Source organism: Diabrotica virgifera, chromosome 8 (assembly GCF_917563875.1).
Source record: "Diabrotica virgifera virgifera chromosome 8, PGI_DIABVI_V3a".
Lineage (NCBI taxonomy): Eukaryota > Metazoa > Arthropoda > Insecta > Coleoptera > Chrysomelidae > Diabrotica > Diabrotica virgifera.
The window spans coordinates 26,587,715-26,613,286 of record NC_065450.1 but is presented as its reverse complement, the minus strand read 5'-3'; the positions used below and the strand labels follow the sequence as shown (position 1 = coordinate 26,613,286).

Sequence of the window (25,572 nt, the reverse complement as noted above, 5' to 3'; positions counted from 1 at the left end):
TTACAACCTTTCTTTTGGTATAAGGTTGTATGTACCTAGCATGTTTCGTTTTGTAGATATTTTAAAAAAACTATAGATTTTACGTGTTTGCGGATTTTTTATTTAAATTTTTTTTTGCAAAAAAAATAATTATAATCTGGTTTTAGAAACATACACTAAAATATAAAATATGAAAATAAAAACGTAATTAAAGATTAAAATAAATCGTATGCTAGTACAACTCAATTGAATTTAATAACTTTAAATTATTTTACAAAAAATATTTTACCATATTAATGAATGCATAAAATAGTTACTAAATTAAATAAACAACCAAATTTTAAATCAACCATAGTAATTTTTCTACTACAGCAACTTTCCTGTACCAAATTAATTGTTAGTTAAATTGTATTTAGTTAAACTTTTAAATTTACTTACATACATCTTGAGAATATAAAAATTATTATAAAGTATGGTTTGAAACAAATGAATGTTAAATGTATCATCCAAATTATTTATTAATATAAATAGTATTTAGTGGTGTCACAAAAACTGGTAATACTTTTGTAGTTGAAATTTTTGTAACAATTTTTTATATTTTAAATTTTAATTTTTTAACCGAAAAATGTTTGGATATGACATTTGTTTTGGGCGAAACCATTAGAAATTATTACCAGCTTTTGTGACACGAGTAGGTACACAGATACTATTTACTTCTTAATATACTTCCATAACGTTCATTTGTTTCAAAGCATACTTTATACGTTCTCAAGATGTAGGTAAATTAAAAAGTTATTAACTGATCTTACTCGTAAATACAATATAACTAACAATTAATTTGGTACAGGAAAGTTGCTGCGGTAGAAGAATTACTACGATTGATTTAAAATTTGGTTGTTTATTTAATTTAGTAACTAATTTATGTATTCATTAATAAGGTAAAATATTTTTTGTAAAATAATTTAAAGTTATTAAATTCAATTGAATTGTACTAGCATACGATTTATTTTAATCTTTAATTACGTTTTTATTTTCATATTTTATATTTTAGTGTATGTTTCTAAAACCAGATTATAATTATTTTTTTTTCAAAAAAAATTTTTAAATAAAAAATCCGCAAAAACGTAAAATCTATAGTTTTTTTAAAATATCTACAAAACGAAACATGCTAGGTACATACAACCTTATACTAAAAGAAAGGTTGTAATATTTACTACCAAACGCAAAACTAATATACAGGGTGTCCCATTTAAAAAAAATGAGAAAATTTTGTATTTGCAAATAGTGATCACACTGTATATTTTATGGCTAAAAGTAAAAAATATTAAATTATTTAAAAATAACACTATATTTTAAATACTTTGACCTATCACCTAAATTTTTATTTCCTTGGAAACATAATCCACAACCCTATAAATATTACCATTTTTCTCAATAAAAATGTAAATATTTTGAAAATTATTAACTTTAGGCCTATAAGACCTTATACAAATTTTTCATATTTTTAAATAATATATTCAAAAATGATTTAATATACAGGGTGTTCCATTTAAAAAAAATATAACTTTGGTTCATACCGTCGTTCTGACTCACCCTGTATAATTGAAAATAATTTTAAATTATAGACCTCATTGATACACATTAGTTTTGTTATAAACATTTTTTTGTATATCTCATAGTTTAGCCGTAATCAAAGAAGACCAGAGGTTTGGCGCACCCTGTATAAAATTAAGAATACTAGGTAGGTATAATATATCATTTTACCATTTTTTTTCACACTTCAAAGTTGATGATTATTACAACATGCTAAGGGCTTTTCATCGACTGTCAATTGTTTCGAGCTTCAGCCATGTGTCACGTAATATTAATATATCTACCTCATACGTCTTTGGTTTGTATTATTGTAGATACCAATAACGTATGACATAGATACAGTGGAACCCCGTTAACTCGGATTAATTGGGACCGCGGCCGATCCGGGTTATCGAAAATCCGGGTTAGCCGGAGAAAATGGTAAAAATTAATAAAATATGGTATGCTTACAGATAAACTCCGTTATAATTGTCACACAGACACTGGTAAACCACGTTCGCATTCCACACAAAACCACACATACAAAGCGTCGTCAAAAGTCTCATTCTTAGCTTTATTAGCTTTGCACCGATTAAACTGTCTTTTGTTATCATTTTGAAAAAAAAATTCTTCGATTTTAGTTCTATTTTTCTTCCAATCCGATACTGTAGATGTACCGACACCATAATATAATGCTGCAAGATTCACCTTTATCAATTCTACTTAATGCTTCTAGTTTCTTTTCCATTGCCACTACAACATTTTTACGTTTTGTTGCCCTTATAGACAAAAGACACGCAAACACAAAATCTGAATAAATTTACGAACGATTACAAAACGGAAGCGAACAATAATACGACTTTACTACACATAATACCGTCTCTGATGTTATGTTTATTTATTTATTTATTTATTTATTTATTAACGGGATAAACCCAATACATACAAAATACAATAAAGCAGAGCTTTTGTCATAATAATGAAAATATAAAATTTAGATACATGTAAAACTACAACTATAAAACACAAACATAAAAAATAAAAAAGAATATAAATTATTTGTAAATGATGAAAACAACTGAATTAACTATAACAGTTAAATCTATTTAATTTTTTAAATTCAAAATTCAAGACGCCCGAGTTCTTGTTTAATAGAGGAAACTGAAGAACCAAACAGATCTATTACATGACTAAACTTGTTTCCATACAGGGCCAATCTACTAATTGGTGCATATTGACCATAATTTGTAGCATGTCGTTGTTCCCTGAATATTTGTGGATTTCGTGTCAATCTAGCAGGTATATTAAAGTATACAAGACTTATCAATTCTTCGGAGTTAATAACACCAGAGATAATTTTGCGAAGACAACAAATATCCAACATGACTCTTCTGCGTTCAAGAGTTTGTAAATTTAATCTCTTTAATATATTATCATAAGTATAATTTCTAACTGTTAAACCCATCTTAAAAGCTGCGAAACGTAAAAATTTGTTTTGAACCTTTTCAATATTTAGGATTTGATATGCATAACTAGGTGACCAGATAATAGAACCATATTCAATAATTGATCTCACGATACTGCAATATAAGATTTTTATTGTGTGAATTGACAAATCTTTTGATGAACGCAATACAAAACCCAACATCTTAAATGCTTTCGAAACAGTATGGTCAATGTGAGAGTAAAATGTTAATTTACAATCAAATATTATACCCAAATCCTGAATTTCGTTCACACGTGTGACAGGAGTATTATTAATAAAATATTGATGGTGAATAGGCGAATGGGATCTAGCAAAAGTTATTAAAAAGCATTTATTAATATTAAGTTCCATATCATTTCTACCACACCACTCATAAAAATCATTTACTTGTGACTGAAGCTGAAAAATGTTATCCTCATTATTGACAGTCTTATATATTTTAACATCATCAGCAAACATTAAAAAGTTAACTTCCTTAAAAATAGAGTGAACATCATTCAAGAACAGATTAAATAGAAGGGGGCCACAGTGGGAACCTTGCGGTACTCCAGATGTAGCTGTAAAAGCATTAGAAAGAAAACATCCTATTTTTACACTTAAACTTCGATTAGTCAGGTAACTTTGCATCCAATCAAAGAGACTTCCAGAAACACCGTATGCTGTAAGTTTTGCAAGTAAGATATTATGATTGACCTTATCGAATGCTTTAGAAAAATCAGTATAGATGGAATCTACTTGTAATTTGTTCTCCAAAGCAATAACAATGTCATTCTGATAAAGAAGTAAATTAGTTACTGTAGATTTACCCTGTACAAAACCGTGTTGTTCATTCACCAGAATACTGCCGAATTCACAAGTAAGCTGCTTAGTAACTAAATAATCTAATAATTTTGGAATTGCTGATATAGTACAAACTGCTCTGTAGTTTTCCACATTTGACTTTGAACCAGATTTAAATATAGGTTTTACGTAACTTCGTTTCCAGCAATCAGGGAAAACCCCTTCTTGCAAAGATTTATTAAAGAGTATACACAATGGCTTAGATATAGTACAAACACATTGTTTTAATAGATAGTTAGGAATGCCATCAGGGCCAAAATTTAGTTTAGGAGCCAAATTGTGAATACTCTCAAAAATAGTATTTATGTTAAAAGAGCATGAACTCATGTTACCAGCATTTTCAAATTGATATTGTGGGGGGGTAGTATTATGGTCAGTGAACACTGTAGAAAAAAATTTGGCAAATAAATTCACAGCTTCCTCCCCAGAACTACTTTGATCATCTCCTAAATATAAATGGAAAGGTACATCATAATTTTTTTTGCGACTGTTTATATATTTCCAAAAAGTGCCTGGGTCATTATTAATTCTAAATTCAGAATCTCTAACATATAAATTATAACAATCTTTACTCAGTGTACTACATTCAGATCGTAAGTTATGAAAAATAATAAAATCATCATAATTGTTGAACATCTTATACTTTTTATGATATTTTTTCTTTTCTATTATTAGTCGTTTTAACTCCGGGCTAAACCAAATTGGAAATGTACTTGTCTTACATACTTTTTTAGGAACATAAGAATTTATTGCATGATTGACAATATCGTAAAATTTAGACAAAGCGTCTTCAATATTCAAAGCCTTTAGTGAATCCCAATTTATTTCCGACAAGAAAAAGTTCATACCAATATAATCACCGTTTTTAAAATCATAATATGACTCTGCGTACTTTAAAGGATCACTGTTATTTATTATATTAACATCAAATGTTACACCATTGTGGTTAAGGGAGTTAGGAAAAATTAAATCAGCAGCATTTACAACACTCAACTCGTTACAATTAGAAAAGATTAAGTCTAAAATTACATTTCTACTATTGGACACAAAATTATTTTGAAAAAGGTTGTAAAAACTATAGCAATTGACCATATGTAAAGCTGGTGAATTTGGTGGATAGTTCAATAAACTAACTCCTAAATTATCGTTTGTCCACGTAACATTCGGAAGATTAAAGTCACCAGAAATAAAAACCTTAGAGTAGTTATTGTTCATTAATATAAAATCAAGGACATTACAATGATCTTCGTATATTTCATGATCAGACCGTGGCGGTATGTACACAGAGCCAAAAATAACTTTCTCTGTTCCAATATTAACTAGTACAAAAATTTGTTCAACTTTAGTATGAGGTATAGATAGAGCAAAACTGTTAAACTTTTTCTTAACTTAATGTTATTTAATAAAAGTGATACTAAGACCATTGTTAAAAAAAGAATTTTAATAGTCTTTTCTAAACAATGCTAACACAGACAGTTTCAAAAAAATAAAGGATAATACAGGTGCATGTTGTTTTCGACAATGAATGTGGTGTACCATGAGTCATTTTTACTATGTTATATGTAGTTCAATCCGGTTCCATTATCTCTCAAATATTATATTACATAGAGTTGGTACAAAACCTCGTGAACCTTGAAAATGTGTATGTATAACCGAAATAAAATGAAGCCAAAAACATACGACTATTTTATTTGCTGCGAATTGCGCGACAGGGTCCCATCTGCACCCTGATATTTTCAGTAATGTCGGATTCATCAATCGTTTCGTTCGTATATTGACGTCACCAAATGAATGAATTAGGTTCACGAGATTTTGTAACAGCAATACATTTTTATTGTTGAAATGTTTGTCTGATAAAAATCGGTCCGGGTTAGCCGGAGTTCCGGGTTATCGGGGGCCGACTTATCGGGGTTCCACCGTATATTATTAGGTTTGTTCTAGCAAACAGTCAAACTAGTCAGAAACCGTCAGAAAACAGTTGGTCAGTGAGAGAGCATAATACAGTCACCAGTGCTATCCCCTCTACACGTGTAGAGGGGATAGCACTGGTGGATAGCATAATCCGTGTATAATAAAAATATAAACGGATTATACAACATATGACAGAAGCTGGTAAGCCCTATAGGGCTTTTCATCGATTGTCATTTGTTTCGAGCTTGTGAAATGTTTCACATAATATTAATATATCTACATCATACGTCTTTGGTTTGTATCATTGGTTATATCAATAACGTATGACATAGATATATTAATATTATGTAACACATAACAGAAGCTCAAAACAAATGACTGAATGAAAAGCCCCATAGGGCTTTTGATTGTCATTTGTTTCGAGCTTCTGTCATATGTTGTATAATCTGTATATAATATTAATATACATGGATTATACGAGATATGACAGGAGCTCGAAACAAATGACTGTGAATGAAAAGCCCTATAGGGCTTTTCATCGACTGTCATTTGTTTCGAGCTTCGGTCATGTGTCACATAATATTAATATATCTCTGCCATATGTCTGGTTTGTATAATTGGTATATAGCAATAACATATGACGTAGATATATTAATATTATGTGACACATGACGGGAGCTTCAAACAAATGACTGTGAATGAAAAGCCCAATAGGGCTTTTCATCGACTGTCATTTGTTTCGAGCTTCTGTCATGTGTCACATAATATTAATATATCTACGTCATACGTCTTTGGTTTGTATCATTGGTATATACCAATAACGTATGACATAGATATGTTAATATTATGTGACACATGACAGAAGCTCGAAACGAATGACTGTGAATGAAAAGCCCTGTAGGGCTTTTCATCGATTGTCATTTGTTTCGAGCTTCTGTCATGTGTCATATAATATTAACATATCTACGTCATACGTCTTTGGTTTGTATTATTGTATATACCAATAACGTATGTCGTAGATATATTAATATTATGTGACACATGACAGAAGCTCGAAACAACTGACTGAATGAAAAGCCCTATTACAACATGATACTTATTTGTGATGATTATCTGATTATCATCACATTCTATTTTAAAACTGCCTACAAAATAAGACCTACTCTTGAATCACATTTGATTCATGGACGCAGGGATTAGTTATAAACAGGCTCTTTGAATCATATATGATTTATTGGACAGTGAAGTTAATACTAAAAGAACTCCTATTAATACTGAGGTTTTCAACATTCCATTATTCACACTACAAATTATTGTCCAAATGAACCCATTACAAGAATTTCAGGAACTGCCAATGAGCACATTAATAGTTTATGAGTTATTTACGTTTAGAGCATGATTACTTAGCTAGTAATTTAGTTTTGGTTCGTTTTTCAATGCAACTATGCTTTGTAAAGGTTATACTTTTGTAAAAATGGTATATATCAGTAAACTAAACAGATAAAAATTACCCCAGTTACCTTCTCCTTCATGCTTCATGTCACAAAGATCTGATGTTTGTTGCTGCTGACTATCTAATCCTAATGTTTGGCCATATTCAACAAATTCTTCTTTAATTTCAATCTTAAATTCCATAGCTAAGCAAATTAGCAAAAAGCCGAATACAAATATTGGAAAATATCAATAGAACAAGATATGGATATGAATAAAATTATCAAGTCACATCAAAAATGTTTATAGAAGTTGTATTATAATATTACTCATTTATTATGTCTGCGTAGTACGTCTACGCTGAAGATGCAGAATTTCTCTTTTTATTTTTTTAAACATTTGCAAAAGACACCTATAAAGATTAAAAATGTCGGACATGTGTCGGACTGTCGGACAAAAGAACTGTCAATACTGATGGAATGGACGTAAGGCCGTATAGGGCATTTCGTAACTTTGACGTTTATGTAACCGCCGAGAGGCAATAAAGCGCGCCACGCACGGCGAGCTAAGCTATAATATATATTACAGATTTATTCGCGCTGCATATCCCGAACGTATCCTGATTTTTCCCAGGATATAAGTTTTGTTGGTGGAGACATTGACCCAAATTTACTATGTATGTCTTTGTACTCACTAATAATGCTCAAAAAATTACGGGATCTGGATTGTAATGCATTTTTTTTATAATTCTCATATCATAGTTGCGCGTGAAGTTAGGCGTATTGATGACAGTTGATTTTCAGTTCACCAACGGCAGGCGAGTCTTTGCGAATATCCTATGTATATCTCGAATATGCCTACCCGAGCGATATGGGAGCGATATATTTTTGCAAATATTTTGACGCGATGGCAGCGCCATGTGGTAGAATGAAGAAATATTAATGAAAGCAGTCGTGTTGACGGATGTCATTGTCATTTCATCCAAGAATGCAAGGAAAAAAAATTTTAATTTCAATTTCAATGTATAATTTTTATTTTCGCCTAATTTTTCAGGGATCAAAAGACGCAAACAAAACATCTTTATACGTATATTCAAAGAATAATTTGTATTAAGCAAACCTTAGTCAATACAGGTAATAGTGACAAATTAAAATGTGTTCCTCTTTATGATTTTTAAGATCATAAGATTAAACACCAAAAATTATGAATTTTCAGAAAAATGTAACATTTTGTTAATTATTTCTATATTACGTGATTATTTACTTTATTTATGGTACAAGAATTTTTAACCATTATTTTAATGAGTAAGATATTAAATAAAGCACATCATGTTTTCAAAAATGTTTATGCCTACAAAATTTTCAAATTTTTTCTAGCCTTCAAGTTTAATAATTTGTATCACAACTTACGCTGTAAATAAAGGGATGTAACAATTTATGATCTAGTCCATTAATTAACTACATTTATTTAATTACTAAAAATATGTAGGTAAAAAAGTATCATCTTCCTCCATAATTACTGTTTTTAAATAACTTTCTATGTTGTTCTGGATATTATTAAAATGAATTATAATGATATCATCAGCAAATAATTTTATCTTACTTCTAAATGTAGTAGCGATAATGAATTTATGCAAATAAAAAATAGTACAATAAGAACTGATCCCTCAGGTATTTGCATTGGGGTTTATAAATTTTACTTGAATAATTTTCTCTGTCATATCATACAGGGTGTCCAGAAAAGATTGGTCGGTCATAAATTATACCACACATTCCGGGGTCAAAAATAGTTTGATTGCACCTAACTTACCTTAGTACCTAAAAATGCGCTCATAAAAAAAATTTACAGCCCTTTGAAGTTACAAAATGAAAATCGATTTTTTTCAATATATCGAAAATTATTAGAGATTTTTTATTGAAAATGGACATGGGGCATTCTTATGGCAGGAACATCTTAAAATAAAATTATATAGGTAGTGAAATTTGTCCACCCTATAAACATTTTATGGGGGTTTTGTTCCCTTAAGCCCCCCCCCCCAAACTTTTGTGTATGTTCCATTTAATTCATTATTGTGGTACCATTAGTTAAACAATGTTTCTAAAACTTTTTTGCCTCTTAGTATTTTTTACATAAGCCAGTTTTTATCGGGATGCAGCTTCTTTTTTAAGATGTTTACATAAAAATTTTATGGGCGTTTTATTCCATTAATCCCCCAAATCTTTGTGTACATTCCAATTATACTATTATTTTGGTACCATTAAATAAACACAGTATTACAACTGTTTTTACACCTTTTATCAAGATGTAACTTTTTTTTCAAAACATACCAAATGATCTAAATTATAAATAAATTTTCAGATTATTAACAGCTCTCTATAATCGTACTTAATCATATACAAATATGTGGCGGATTCAACAAATATTCAAAATATCTCGATAAACACTAGCTTATCAAAAAAAATACTAGGAAGCAAAAAAGTTTTAAAAATATTGTGTTTACCTAATAGTGCAACAATAATAATTTAATTGGAACGTACACAAAAGTTTGGGGGGTTTAAGGGAACAAAACCCCCATATTTTTATGGGGTGCACAAATTTCACTTTAATGTTTTTAAGATGTTGCCGCTATAAGAATGCCACATGTCCATTTTCAATAAAGAATCTCCTGAGCTTTCGATATATGAAAAAAAAATTGATTTTCAGTTTGTAACTTCAAAGGGCTGTAACTTTTTTTGTGTGCACTATTGTATATAGATAAGTGAGGTTTAATCAACCTATTTTTGACCCCAGAATCTGTGGTATAATTTATGACCAATCTTTTCGGGACACCCTGTATAATTTTGAAAAATGCCAGTAATTTCCTCTTATTTCAAAGCTACTTTGTTGACTTTTATTGATTAAGGTAATTCGATAAGTTGACTTTCCTTTTATTGTTTTTGTCAATCGATCAAACAGTTTATCCCTAGTAAATTTCATTAGATCATCTGTCGTTTTATCCAGTCTTTTTACCTTCTTTCCTTCCAAATAAAAAATATGCTTAGGACTTTATGGAATGCTTCTAAATACATATTTGTATTTATTCCCAATCCATACCTATAATAATATGCCCATGATTTCACTCAATTAGCATAGTTATGTTGAAAATAAATAGTAAATTCTTTTGTAGTGCCATTGTTGTGAAGTTCATTTAGGGTATTTTCTAGAAGATTGCTAAATTCATTTTCACTGGTACTGTTCATTAGAAGTCTTAAACATTTATATACTTCAGCTTTAACTTATTGAGAGCCATTATTTACTGTTTTTAATTGTTTTTGCCAGTTTTGATCAACATGCCAAGCACAAAATAAGCAAGGTAGCGGTAAACCCATTACACTTACCCAAGCATTATAGAAAACAGCATCATCATCACACATAAATACTTTAGCATAGCGTTTCCCAACCGGTGGGTCGCGACCCACTAGTGGGTCGCGGGCGAATTTTAGGTGGGTCGCGGCGTAGCTCTTACAGTAACTGAATAACATACATATCATATACATATAACATCATGGGTGAGGGATGGGTTGCGAATATGAAAAAACATCAGAAGGTGGGTCGCCAGACATAAAAGGTTGGGAACCACTGCTTTAGCAGTTATAGATCCAGTTTCAGTTTTAATAATTTAAAAGAAATGGGCCATAAAAAATTTATCCGTTTTATTTGAAATTAAGTATGGCACAGGAATACCTTCTCCATACTCATCAACAAGAGTACTTAATAGAAAATCATAACTGTTTGTGCTATGTGTGGAATCTATACAAATGAGGTTTCTACCAAATTTCTTTAATAATTCAATCTGATACTGGGTCATTAAGATCAGAACAATATCGTCTTTCTTATACATATTATTTTCTGCTACTTTCGATTGTAATTTGTAATAAATTACAGGTGATTCATCACCTTATTTATTACACATATTATTTATCCAAGGAATCACGCTAACAGCATCATTTTGATGTAAATACATAGATTTATGTGTACAAAACTCCTTTTCAATTCAAGTAGTTTCATTTCATTTTGCAGATCTTTTCGATTCAACAAATTAATTCGTTTAATTAGCAGTCATGATACTTAGTTATAAGTATTTTCAATGATAGTGTAGCCTACCAATTTATTAGAAACATTAATAACAACAGACACAGGTCTTTTTTTTAATGTGAGTTAACATAAACTATTTGCCATGGTCTTCAGGCCATAAATGTACATAATATTTTGTAGCAATGCAATTATTCTTACTTTAAGGTGATTCTGGATATGCTCTAAGTCAGTTGATGTTGACATCCATCCAAAATGCATTACCTGCTACTCTAGAAGAAATATTCATCACAGAAGAACTGAATCCCCTATAGAGAGATGCAATGGGATTTTAAAATGGAGACATAGAATTTTACACTCCAACCATGGCTGAATAAAATAAATAATAATGCATGCACTGTGCTGCACAATTTGTGCATTGGTATGCATAATGTACCCCCTATTGGTTTAGGTGATGAAGAAAACAATCATATAGATATTGATTATGGAAATGTCAATGGAATAAATATAGAAGGTAGAATTCGTGATAGAGATCTGCTCACAGGAAGAAGACTCCAACAAATGCTAATTCAAATTAATTTTAGAAATTAATTCAATAAGTTTGGAAAAATGTATGTTCTGTGTTATTTGTACTTTATGTAAATATTGTTCTGAAGCTATTTTCTTGTGGCATTTTTATGATTAACTATTTAGATGGGAAATAAGCCACAATTAAATTGAAAAAAATAATTTTATTAACGTTTCGACGTCCAAATCGGGTGTCGTTGTCAAAATACAAAAGACTACTAAATTAAACAAAAATGTTGCTAAGTAAAAAATTCTTCTAATAATTTATTTAATCTGACTCATTTATATTGGCAATTCAGACATATATTATACATTTTAAAGTAGAAGACTTTAAAATGATATTGCCAATATTTATGAGTTGCGTTCCTGGGACGACTTAACTGAAAGATAGTTCATTCGATTACATGAAATCAACCTCAACTCAAGAATATCCATCACAAAAAAAAAATCATAGCATGTGATCTGTCTTTAAAAAGACAACCAAATGCAAAAAAAGTGATTTACTATGGAATCTCTAACGCGAGAATTTTACTGTCATCGTTGCATTTGGTTGTCTTTTTAAAGACAGATCACATGCTATGATTTTTTTTTTGTGACGGATATTCTTGAGTTGAGGTTGATTTCATGTAATCGAATGAACTATCTTTCAGTAAATTCGTCCCAGGAACGCAACTCATAAATATTGGCAATATCATTTTAAAGTCTTCTACTTTAAAATGTATAATATATGTCTGAATTGCCAATATAAATGAGTCAAATTAAATAAATTACTAGAAGAATTTTTTACTTAGCAACAACATTTTTGTTTAATTTAGTAGTATTTTGTATTTTGACAACGACATCCGAGTTGGGTGTCGAAACGTTAATAAAATTATTTATTTAATTGTGGCTTATTTCCTATCTAAATAGTTAATTATGTAAATATGTAGTGTGTTAGCTGTTGTTTTATGAACATCATAAAACATTATGTGAAATATTGACTGTATGTTATCCATGACACAGAACAAAAGTTAAAATGCATGTTTTTACATTTGTAGCCTTTTAATAACCTTATCATAATATAATAAAATAAATGCAAAGAAATTTATGTCTCAGTAAGTTGGAACCATGGACGTATAAATAAAGATATATCTTTATTTATACGTCCATGGTTGGAACCATATGAAAAACTTTTTTATTATCAATTTTAGGAACAAGTTATTCTTTATAAAAGCTTTGCATGATTTGAAACCTTTAGACAACCATCAAATATAAAAAATTTTCAGTTGTATACTAGGTTTGTCAAAAAATATGAATTTTATTAAAGAGTAAACTACCTTTCATTTTTCACAATATCCAAAATTATTATTAACCCTAAAACCACGAAGTGGGGTCACCTGTGACCCCACCGCTCAAATTTTTTTGACATGCGAGTTACTCCGATGATACGTATGTTTTTATGAAAGTTCACATTTAGTCGTAAATGCAGCACATTTCTGATTTTTGACCCCACCTGAGGATAGAAAAGGCTGCTATATTTGTGTTTACTGTGCAGAACATCAATTTAGTATTTGTAAAGATTGTAAATAATATAAAAATAAACTATTCAACTTCTAACTTTGTTTATATCAATGATATCTTATAAAGTATATCGACGGCGGAAAGGCAGGACCTCATAACTGAAAATGAGTTTCTTCGCTTTTCGCTTTAGAATAAGTGTATGTGTAATAGGTGCTGATACACTTATTCTAAAGTGAAAACCGAAGTAACTCATTTTATACAAATTTTTCAGTTATGAGGTCCTGCCTTTCTGCCATCGATATGTCAAATATAAGTGCTTTTATATTTTGACTTACTCTGTATATTAGTATTGCTTATTGTTATGTAACAATACAATTTCTGATTAGAAATCGAATCCTTTATGTTTGCTAAATAAGTTTAAAAAATATTGAAATGTCGTTTATTTTTAAAAATATTTTTGGGGTCGCTGGTGACCCTACCTTGTGAAATTCAGTTCATTCAAAATAAGATAGGAGGTTTTCATACTAAAGCCATCGATACATAGGTTATTATAAAATGATGGTTTGTTTTAATAAAGCAAATAATTTGAAAGTGTCTGAATATAGTTTATTAAACACAATTATTACAAAATCAAATTTAAACCTTGCATGAATTTCTTTTTGTAACACCACCTATATACAGCATCAATTTCATATATGTTGGTAATGAGAAGATGAGGTGCATCAACATTCAATTGATGGGCAAATTATCATCAATTGCTAAGTTATGTAACACTGCACTAGCCCTTATAAATGGGACTATATCTCTAATATTTCTTAATGGATGGTGATACAGCTGCCTATAAATCTTTGTTTGAGAAATCCAAAACAATATTTTTGAACAATAATTATAATTTCTTTACTGTCTTGTTAAATGACCCTTGTCTTTAACTGGAGTCAAAAAATGTTTAAACATGTGTATTCACTATCACCTAAAATATAGTATTCACCACATCTTTGTGGAAGAGCTGCAAACAAATTGGATCTCCTTAAAACTCTGCTATAGTGTACAGAACCTGGATATACAACAAATATATCCCTGATCATTTTCTCGTGATCATAAACCATTTGTGCCTGAAACAAAAATATGTGCCTATTGAGTGATATGAATATAAAAATTAACTGCAATCTCAAAATTGTGGGTCCAAGCACAGATCTTCTGTAAAGCTTATCAATATAGGTATATTAAATGCACTTTAAGCGCCAGACTCCACTTGTGATTTGTAGTTGTGCGATAGTTTTGTCCCAAAGATTGAACACATTGTTTCAAATACAAGTCAATCCATTTACGACTAAATAATCATGGATTGACTTGTATTTGAAACAATGTGTTCAATCTTCGCGACTGCAAATCGCAAGTGGAGTCCGGCGCTAACCCTTATTCACAATGGTGGACATTCCTAACCCGGTGGGCATTCCTACAATGCAAATTTTGTGGTAACCTCACCACTTAAGTTCATGTGTCTCTGTACCTCTCGGGCAGTTTGTATATCAGTACTAGTCAAAGCGGGTAGTGTGTATTGTCAATATTTTTTTCTTTTGTAACCCACATAAAAATCTTAACCGGTAAAAATTACCAGAGGTCTGTTTTAAGTAAGTATTAATTAGTCTTACATGGGTGAAATGTGAAATGTTTATAATATTTTTTTGTGTTTTTATGGAAAAAGTGAAGAAATGGACTGTGGAAATCATCGGGGACCTTTAATGAAGATTAAATTTGGAGGAGGAAACTTTGCAAAAATGGAATTGTCATTTAATTTTATCACAATTTAAACTCTTGCAGATTTTTTTTCATGGATGTATAAATTTTTGTCAATGCTATTTTCTGTTTCTTTGTAATTCTATGTTAGGTTTATTTGTTACAAAAATCAAAATTTTTGTTCATAGCATTTATGGCCGTTTGTTCCAATAGACCAAAAATGTTACCACAATTATCGTTTATTAGATTATTCTTTAAAAAACTTGTATTATATTATTAAAAATCACTCATTTCACCAGCTCTCCCATATCTAGAGACTCCAGAAAAATAATAATGCATAATTTTTATGTTTTCTTTTTATTAGCTTTACCTATATATCGACTCTATTTTATAATGACCGGTAAAAAATACTGGGGCTCTGTAACATTGTAATAATGGAATGTCTGTAATTAAGGGTTAAAATGTATTTGTTGGTGAGGAGGACAACTTATTGTATCTATCATTGTCTAATGAAAATTTCTGTTTCATAAAAAGGGTGACAACATGAACCTAGAGAATTACAGGCCAATTTCTCTACTCAACCATTTATACAAACTGTACACCAGAATAATAACCAATCGATTGGAAGCAAAATTTGAATTCGAATTAGAAATCGAATCCTTTATGTTTGCTATCACTCATTTCACCAGCTCTCCCATATCTAGAGACTCCAGAAAAATAATAATGCATAATTTTTATGTTTTCTTTTTATTAGCTTTACCTATATATCGACTCTATTTTATAATGACCGGTAAAAAATACTGGGGCTCTGTAACATTGTAATAATGGAATGTCTGTAATTAAGGGTTAAAATGTATTTGTTGGTGAGGAGGACAACTTATTGTATCTATCATTGTCTAATGAAAATTTCTGTTAAATTGTTTCATATTTATACACATTTAAAATAATATCCAATGTCTTTGGGTAATAGATAGTACAGATAGTTTAGAGAGGTTTGAAAACTATGAATGGATAACTGGCCCTATTTGTATACATAAACTAATTTTCAAATAAATTGCATGTCTAAGGCCCGGTTTTTCAGTGAGAGGTTAAAATGTTGGTTAGCTAACCTAGTTTAAATTTTAACCAATATTTTAACTGTCCTAGCATTTTTCAGTGCTTTAAACCAAGTTTAAAAAATTTCAGTTAGCTAACCACTTTTTTTCTTATGTTGGCTGCAGTAATTGTACTTGCGCATGTGCAATTCGAGAAATAATGAGCAATTTGACAGAAAAAAGAATGTGTGTGTACTTTGTACGCACCGAAGAAGTTATACTTATATATGATTTCAACGAAATAAATATACTTTCAACAGGTTATTTGTATTTAAAGATTAAACTAATTTTTACTTACTACTTTCCAAAAATTTTTATTAAAACAATACTAAAATAAAAAAAAAGTTAGATAACACAAGGCTTTGAACCAGGGACCTCTCGATCTCCGGTCGAACGTGCTACCACTGAGCTAAATCCCTTTGCTTTGACAGGTTACAAGATTTCTCATACATACTGACAAAATACTTTAAAATTTAAAGGAAATATACTTACTATTATTATAAAATATTTTATTACTGAGGAAGACAAATCCAAAGACACAAAAATTATAATAAATAATACATTTACTAAAAACACTAATATATTCTTTTAATGACTTATTTGCGCTGATACATACCTACATAATTTGAAAGATTAGCAACGAACTACATACTATCTGTCTGCGGATGCGCCAGGCAAGTATAAAATTTCACCCTCGATCGTAAAGAAGTATAACTTCAAAAGAATATATAAAAACAATTTCATAACCAAATTAAAAAAAAATGTTTAATGGAATATCAAGTTCGGATTCTTTATTTAGTTCATAGCATCTACCTCGGTTTCATAACAGAAGAGACCATTTACAATTACTGGGACGATTTAGAATTTTTTTGCCGATTTCGTTTGTCAAAGACCAGGGTGATATCGCTATTGGAAATTAGTAGCCAGGAAATAAGAAGTCGAACTGTGTAGTAAATAATTATTTTGCTGTATAGACATAATTATCTTTTAAAAATATTACTAGGAATCATGCATTAAATCCTGTTAAAGTATGTGTAAACAAAGATACCTGTTACAGTTATAAAAACATATTTCCTTACAATTCCTTCCTATTATAATAACCATAATAATATATAATTTTCTTATAATAATAACAAGGAAGAATATTTCCCACGATAAAAACAAAATACCTAACTATTCTCTTCAAAATAAACATTCCAAATTCGACTCTGATGCATTCACTGCACCCGTGCACAAGCGTAACCACAAAATTCGGAGTTAAACCATCTAACGAGTATCGGTTAAAATCTTGGTTAATTTAAACGGGCTTAATCTCTAACCTAGTACTGAAAAACTGATTAACCATAAATATTTCGGTGACTGAAAAATAAATAGGTTAACCCATCACTGAAAAACCGGCCTTAACCCTGTTTAACTAGGTTAACTCTGTATATGTAATTACAAAAATATTACATATTTTTACCTGTATTGAATATTTTTGTTCCTATTTTAATATGAATCTGGATCTTCCTTTGGTTTATCGATTTTCACATAAGCCCCCTGGGAAATTGCAATAACGAAAATATCTTTAAATAGTCTGTTTTTCATTGTCATTTACTCATTTGGCCAACGAACGTATTCAGCAGATAAAAAAGTGATTCTCCTTACTATTTTGTGTAAACAACTTTTGGATGTGTTGAATGGACCTGTAACATCTCTAAAAGTAATTACCTCATTAGCATGAAAATGGTCAAACATTTTAACGGAGAAATCTTTTGCGAATCTCCTTTTTGATAATGAGAATATTTAGAGTGCCTAAATCTTTCTGATAAGCTTACCTACTACTTTTACTCTGATGATGCCAAAATGTTCCAGGACATACATATCGCCATCGAACAAAGGCACAGTTTCCTCAAAATAATCTAAATTTTTTGGTACTCCCTAAGTGTCAATTCCTTCTAAATTCTCATCGCTGGATGGATGTAAAATGATCACTCATCTGTAAATAACAATAATTCATTAATAAATTAATACATACTGATAAAAATAATATGTGTACTGTTTTTAGTTCCATATTTATAATGTATTAAAATGTAATAAATACTTACTTTTTTATCTTATTTTTACCACTAAAAAAATGTAAGATTTAGTTATATTTATATAAAAATATGTATTATCACCTCTAAAAATAAATAAGTAATAAGTTAACCAAAAAGTTTTTGGCAAAAAAACAACAATCAAACCAAAAATCTGACAATTTACAGTCAGGAATTGTCAACTGTCTCTTGTCTCCACCAACAAAAGTCAAAGTGACATGCAGCGCGAATAAATCCGAAATCTGAAATATATATTATAGCTTAGCTCGCCGTGCGTGGCGCGCTTTAGGGATTCAAATGAACTGTCAGTGGTGGCCGGTGGATGGCTAAACTGACATGGCCATAGCCATAGTTAAGGGGGGTGGTCATGGCGTATCTAAAGACCGCTTTACAGCTTGCAAGAAAACTTGCTGCAATTTCTTGCATACAAGACTTTCATGCAAGTCTATTGCATGGTCTTTTACAGCTTGCAACCCGGCTGGCATGCAATTTGAAAGTTTTACCCTTAACCTAACTTATAAACTTTTGTTTTTTTTAATTACTTTATTGCTGTTTATTTAACTTGGTAAATTTCGAAATGCCAAGACTATCAGAAATAACCAAATATAAAAGGAAAAAGGCGGTAGCAGCAACTTTAAGTATTATTATTGCTGCAGCCAGCCTTTTAGTCACTAATTTAGAACGCCGAGATCGGAGATGGTGAGTAAGATCTAGTTGAACAAGAAGATGGGTAATAATGTATCTCCAACAGAAGAATTTATCCAAGTAGATGATGAAAATGACTCTAATTTTCTAGGAATGAATGTACATTTTAATAAACCCTTGGGAAAAATTGAACAATTACAAAGAAATCTATATTTCGAAATACTATTTCTGCGAAACACAAATTAATTATTATCCTAAGGTACTTAAGCTAGAGGAAAGAGAGCTTCCGTAGCTTAATATACAATTATTTACAATAATTATAGAATCTCAGAAAGTGCCATTTCATTATTCATTCATTTCCATCGTTGATATATTTCACAAACAGAAAACAGCTGATCGGCATGTATTCGTGAATACGTGTCGTCTATGACATTTGATATTGTGGAAAAATCAAATTCCCCTAGACTTGCATGAAAACTTGCAGAAAAAATGGCACCAAACCGATTATCGCGCAATTGCAAGAAGTTGCATGCAATAATCAACTGACGACATACTGCGCATGCTTTTAGGCAACTTTCTTGCGTCTTGCAGGTAGAATTGCAAGCTGTAAAGCGCCCTTAATGTTTACATTGAATATTGACAAATTTGTAAAGAATATTCTGTTTGGTTTTGTTTTTTTGTTAATTGTGTAGCGAAATTTGTGAAATTGTGATAGCAAATTAAATATGAAGTGGTTTAAACATTGGATACGCCTATGGATGACAGTTTCGCCATCCAGCAGCCATAATATATCACGTGATTTGGAATGCCTAATTTAAAGTGTATGTGGTGTATTCGCAGACATGATACTATGTTATTTATTGTATCATGTTCCCAGAGACAATTCAGGGACTAGTCCACGACAAGTGGAGCGTGGCATGACTTAAAAGTCCCAGACTGGGTCCGCAAACGAACATATTTTATTTGTTTATATTTTTTGACATTGTGTTTCTTCAATTTTTTACCCATTTCATAGTTTTTTAGTTGTATTTTGCGAACATTTTGTTGTTGATTTTGTGTAGTTTTTAGTTGTAGAAGTACTTGAACGACTTTATTTAGTTTTAAGCAGTGAATAAATAAAGATGAATGAATATTTTCGAAAGTTGTTGGCAGACAAAAAGTAGAGGGTCTAAAATCTCTCTATAATGTCCACTTTACATCAACAATAAATTGAATAAGAAATTGACAAAGTTATTCAAGGCCAAATTTTACGTGTACAAAATGTATGGTTTGTAAAAGAAAATTAAGGAATTTGATGAAATAGAACAATTGGATATGTTTTATTTTGTAAATTTCTTTATTTTCTTTTTATTCACGGCAAAATTGGATGTTTTGTATAAGTCAAATTTGGCCTTGAATAACTTTGTCAATTTCTTATTCAATTTATTGTTGATGTAAAGTGCACTTTAGAGAGATTTTAGACCCTCTACTTTTTGACGTACGTTAAACGTAAAACGTTATACTTGTCATGCGCACTGAGTGATAAATAAGGGATAACGTGTTTGCTTGAAATAGTTTTTGAAACCCTTCAGAAAATACACACACAGGTTAACGTTAATTGACATTTGGCTAACGTAACCTACAAAACGGCAGTTGTGTGCTATAACTTATTTTATTGAATTATTTGCCATAATGGAAGAAAATGTATTGACTGTTGAAATGATTTCTTGAATAAATTCTGTACATACGAAAATTTTTAATGAAAATTAACCTCTGCCTAAAAAAGGAGAGGAGTTGTACTCGAACTTTAAAGATCTTTTTGGAGGTTTGGGTTGCATGCCAGGTTTAGTAGATATAAAATTAAAAGATAATGCTGTACCTGTGATTCAAACACAGAGGAAGCTCCCATTAGCCTTGCATGACAGGTTGAAAAAATCACTAGATGATCTTGAACAGAAAAGTATAATATCTAAAGTTGATTATCCTACGGAATGGGTAAATTCGCTAATGATTGTAGAAAAACCTAATGGGTCCCTTCGTTTTTGTTTGGATCCAAAACCATTAAACAAATATATTTGTAGAGAGCACTATGTTATTCCCAGATGTGACGAAATCCTCTCTAAGTTAGAAGGAAAAACAATTTTTTCAGTAATAGACATGAAAGATGGTTTTTGGCAGGTCCAATTAACTGAAAAAAGTTCAGATCTCTGCACATTTAATACTCCATTCGGAAGGTACAAATTTCACAGAGTGCCCTTTGGCCTTAGTAGCATTCCAGAGATATTTCAACGTAAAAATGTGGAAATTTTTGGAGATATTCCCAATATAAGTATTTATTATGACGACATTATTATATATGGCTCTAATGAGCAAGATCATGATGTTGCAGTTAACCTCTGAGATGAGAAATCTGACAAGAAATGACATAAATTTTGAATGGTTAGATGTTCATCAACAAGAGTTGGATACTTTAAAAACTTTAATAACAAATAAACCGATTTTGAAAATATTTGATGAAAATTTGCCTATAGAAATACAAACAGATGCTTCAAGTCAAGGTCTTGGCTTTTGTATGATGCAAAATGAACATCCAATTTCATTTGCATCTCGTTCTCTAAATAAAGCAGAGGTAAAGTATGCTCAGATTGAAAAGGAGTTACTTAGTATTGTATTTTCTTGTGAAAAATTTCATTATTGGATCTATGGTCGTGCTAATGTCAGTGCTAGGCTACAAAGAATGTTGTTGAGATTACAAAAGTATCATATTAAAGTTGAATATTTGCCTGGTTCTAAAATGTTTGTTGCAGACACATTAAGTAGATCGTTCATTAAAAGTCCAATGCAAGTTGACGAGGAGTTAGAGTATACTGTACATTCTCTTTCTTTAACTGTACCGATGTCTAAAGAAAAAAAAATAATGTTTCAAAACTCAATTGAAAAGGATCCTATTTTATCCCAAGTTAAAAACTTTTGCGTAAATAACTGGCCTAAAAATAACAAAAAGTTATCTTCGGATTTAAAATATTTTTATAATTTAAAGGATAACATCTATTTATCAGATAATTTACTATTTTATAATCAAAAAATTACTGTTCCTTCTGAACTTAAATCTGAAATGCTTAAATTAATTCATTCAGCTCATTTTGGGATGCAAAAATGTAAGTTACGAGCAAGAGAGATTATGATCTGGCAAAAAATGACTAGAGATATAGAACATTTTATTTCTAACTGTGAGAAATGTCAACTAAATAAACCAGCAAATCAAAAAGAAACTATGATTGCACATAAAGTTCCTGATAGACCCTGGGAAATATTATTTTCAGATTTTTTTGAGTTTAAATCAAAAAGCTATTTATTAATAGTTGACAGCTTTTCACATTGGCTTGAGATTTTTCCTACAAATGATAAGACTGCAAAAACTGTAATTAAACATTGTAAAGACATATTTTCTAAATTTGGTGTTCCTGATGTTTTTTATGCTGATAATGTACCATATAATAGTGTTGAATTCAAAAATTTTGCAAAATCTTGGAATTTTGATGTTAAATTTTCAAGTCCGCATCATCACCAATCAAATGGGTTTGCGGAGAAGTATGTCGATATATCAAAAAATATGTTAAAAAAAATGAATTCTGTAGATGAGTTGCCTCACTATTTATTAGAATATAGAAGCACCCCTCTTCCTAATTTAGGATATGCACCGTCGCAAATGCTATTAAGTAGGTTGGTTAAAACAAAGCTTCCTTCTGCTTCAGTAAATTTATATCCAAAGATTATTGATCAGGAGCAAGTCGCTACAAAATTAAAGCAAAATTCGGAAAGAATTCAACATTATTATAATAAAAATGCCAAAGATTTGCCTCCCTTAAAAAAAGGTGATAACGTGTTATTTCAAAAAAATAACACTTGGAATAAGGGACAAATACTTGGCAAATATAATGACAGATCCTATATCCTTACGGATACGAAAGGCAATGAATTGAGGAGAAATAGGAAATTTATAAATAAAACTAATTTGCCTGTTACAATTATAAAACATTGTTGTAATGACTTATTATACGAGATTGATAATACTAGGTTTAGTGAAACTTTGAGTGAAAATACTGTGTAAAATATTGCTGCTAATATTACTGTGGTTGAAAACATTACAGAAGAAACATTGTCTGAGACAGACTCATCAGAGTATTTAAGTAGTTCAGAGCATGAAACAACTTTAGTTGAAACAGAGCAGAATAACACTTTAATAAGTAATAATTGCTCTGATATACCTGACTCAAGTAATGCAACTTCGCAGGAAGTTATAGGTAATGATATTGAATATATATATATATATATATATATATATATATATATATATATATATATATATATATATATATATATATATCTTAGCGATAATTCATCATTTTCTATGTCGAGCGATAATGCTAGAAATGAGAACTTAAGTGATGAAAGTGAACCTGAATCACTTATTCCAAAGCGTTCAGGTCGGGTTACTAAAAAACCAAATTATTTCAAAGATTTTGACCTTTCTTAAAAAAAAAAAAAGAAAAAACGTGTTGTAGTAAGTTGTTCTCCTTTTTAGGGGAGAGATTAAATGTCCAGCAAACGACGGCAATGTTGCCAGATTCCTTTTAGCGGGAATTTTAAAATTTTATAGCAGTTTGGTTTTAAATTTGACAGTTCTGTTTTCTCAAGTCAAAAATCTTAACCTTACTTTTACAAGTGATTAAGATTATTATTATTTTATTTACACGTAAATTGAAACAATAAATATTGTGCTTTGTCATAATTTAAAACTCATTATGTTGAAGTATTTTCCAGTTGATAAAATTGCAATTCAAAAACTTTTAGGTAGGTACGTGTAACTTCCACAATATTATTTATTTTTTAAGTATTAAGGTTGATGTTGATATCAAAAATTTAGATTTCAAAGATAGTTTTATGTAGGTAGATACTAATATAGAGTAATACTAGATAATAGATTAGATACAAAGTAAGCTGTAAGTAGTATAACTGCCCGTGTAATCACCTGTTATGTTGTTTTTTTTTTTAGATTTGCACTGTATGGATGGCACAGGAAGAGAACAGAGAACAAGAGTACAAGAACATGAAACATCTTATTATGAATGTATATGTATGTGATCCTCAAAAAATTATTTTTCAAAACAAGATAGAGAAAGAGCTTTAAAATCCCAAGGATCCTGCAAAATGTTTATTTGGCGTACTAGTCGAATAATAGTATCTAAAAATATTGAAACTGTTTTAAAACACATTATAGGCATGAGGATGATATAGAGCACTTACATAAATACCAATATCAGATAAATATCTCTTCAAAGTTTATTTTGAGACTTTCTTCAAAAATGTAAGTGAAATATTTGCATATCGACGGCGGAAAGGCAAAACTGAAAATTTTTTATAACATGAGTTACTTCAGTTTTCGCTTTAGAATAAGTTTATCGGCAGTTATTTTAGTTTATATACAGCAGTTTATATACAGCTGGGAAAGTTTCCAGAAGGCTTCCAAAAGGCTTTCCCAGCTCTAAAAGCTGTTTAATAGGTGCTGATACACTTATTCTAAAGCGAAAACCGAAGTAACTCATTTTATACAAATTTTTCAGTTATGAGGTCCTGCCTTTCCGCTGTCGATATACACAATATAATTTAAAACAAGAATGTTACCACTAAACCACTTTTTAAATATTAAGGCGGGTTGACATTACTAGTGAATAACGAACGTGGCTCACGCTTACGTATTTTGCCCCTGCTATTGTTAGATATTTTATTATCTATTTTCAAACTCGCGCAGTACATTTGTATCTATGCATTGCATAAATACAAATGTACTGCTTGGGTTTGAAAATAGATAATAAAATATCTAACAATAGCACGGGCAAAATACGTAAGCGTGAGCCACGTTCGTTATTCACTAGTAATGTCAACCCGCCTATACTCATGAATATTTACTACAGTTTACAATTTCAAACTAGTGTGTTTGATTCTCCTATACCTATATTTTACTTTTTTAGTAAACTTCAGACTGTTCAGGATAGCATAATAGCATAGGAGGCGAATTAAAAAGAATTAATTTACTTACAAGAAAAGATATCACAAACATTAAACTCTCTTATGGCATTGATTTGAAAGATGGGTATATGTACAAGGATGATGCAACCAGTGTTTATTTTTGGGTTGAATGCTTACAGACTCATGTCCAATATTATTTTACAAACAACAGGGCATACTAATGGATATTCATTCTGAATTTAACATTTATGATTTTTGTCTTATTTTCCTTAATACTGTGCCAAAAGGAAATGTTAATTAAGTTTGGCAAATCCTTTATCGCAATCGATGGAACTCATGGGCTCAATTCCTATGACTTTGAACTTATGACAGTATTAGTAAAAGATGAATTTGGGAATGGATTTTGTACTGCTTTCTTATTTTCAAATAGAAAAGATACCTACTTTAATTTACCAATTTTTTTAAATACATGTCTGTGTTGGTATTATATGTATAGTCAAATGTTTTCATATCAGGCATAAGTGACACCTTTTACAATGCCTCGTCAAATGTAATGGGTATTGCTCCTAATAGACTGTTAAGTGCCTGGCACATAGATAGGGCATGGTAAGTAAATCTTAATAAAATATCTGATTCTGAAAAAAATCCTATTATA

The 25,572-nt window shown here is 30.3% G+C and overlaps 1 protein-coding gene and 3 long non-coding RNA genes across 8 annotated transcripts in view; 2 read left to right on the top strand and 2 right to left on the bottom strand.

Annotated features, from left to right (window-relative positions):
• Window positions 1–7,709, bottom strand: part of LOC126890706 (zinc finger protein 678-like) — a 138,949-nt gene extending 131,240 nt beyond the window's left edge. The window contains exon 1 of one of the 4 annotated variants that reach the window (XM_050659872.1): window positions 7,300–7,709. In XM_050659872.1, the coding sequence (XP_050515829.1) occupies window positions 7,300–7,423 (124 nt within the window). In that variant the 5' untranslated portion in view covers window positions 7,424–7,709. The remainder of the gene's footprint in view (window positions 1–7,299) is intronic. The other 3 variants (XM_050659871.1, XM_050659869.1, XM_050659870.1) reach the window with 3 other exon arrangements.
• A 478-nt stretch (window positions 7,710–8,187) lies between these two features.
• LOC126890711 (uncharacterized) lies at window positions 8,188–13,453 on the top strand. The gene is made up of 2 exons (XR_007700414.1): window positions 8,188–8,352; window positions 11,498–13,453. It is a non-coding gene; the product is annotated as an uncharacterized LOC126890711 (long non-coding RNA).
• Window positions 13,454–13,941: 488 nt separating this feature from the next.
• Window positions 13,942–18,482, bottom strand: LOC126890712 (uncharacterized). The gene is made up of 4 exons (XR_007700415.1): window positions 18,276–18,482; window positions 18,006–18,166; window positions 17,651–17,884; window positions 13,942–14,469 (listed from the first exon to the last, which is right to left on the bottom strand). It is a non-coding gene; the product is annotated as an uncharacterized LOC126890712 (long non-coding RNA).
• A 4,993-nt stretch (window positions 18,483–23,475) lies between these two features.
• LOC126890718 (uncharacterized) lies at window positions 23,476–25,369 on the top strand. Of its 2 annotated transcripts, none has more exons than XR_007700423.1 (3): window positions 23,476–23,741; window positions 23,944–24,255; window positions 24,920–25,369. It is a non-coding gene; the product is annotated as an uncharacterized LOC126890718 (long non-coding RNA). The 2 variants fall into 2 exon arrangements; XR_007700424.1 differs by having other exon boundaries at window positions 23,476–23,745.
• Window positions 25,370–25,572: the final 203 nt, after the last annotated feature.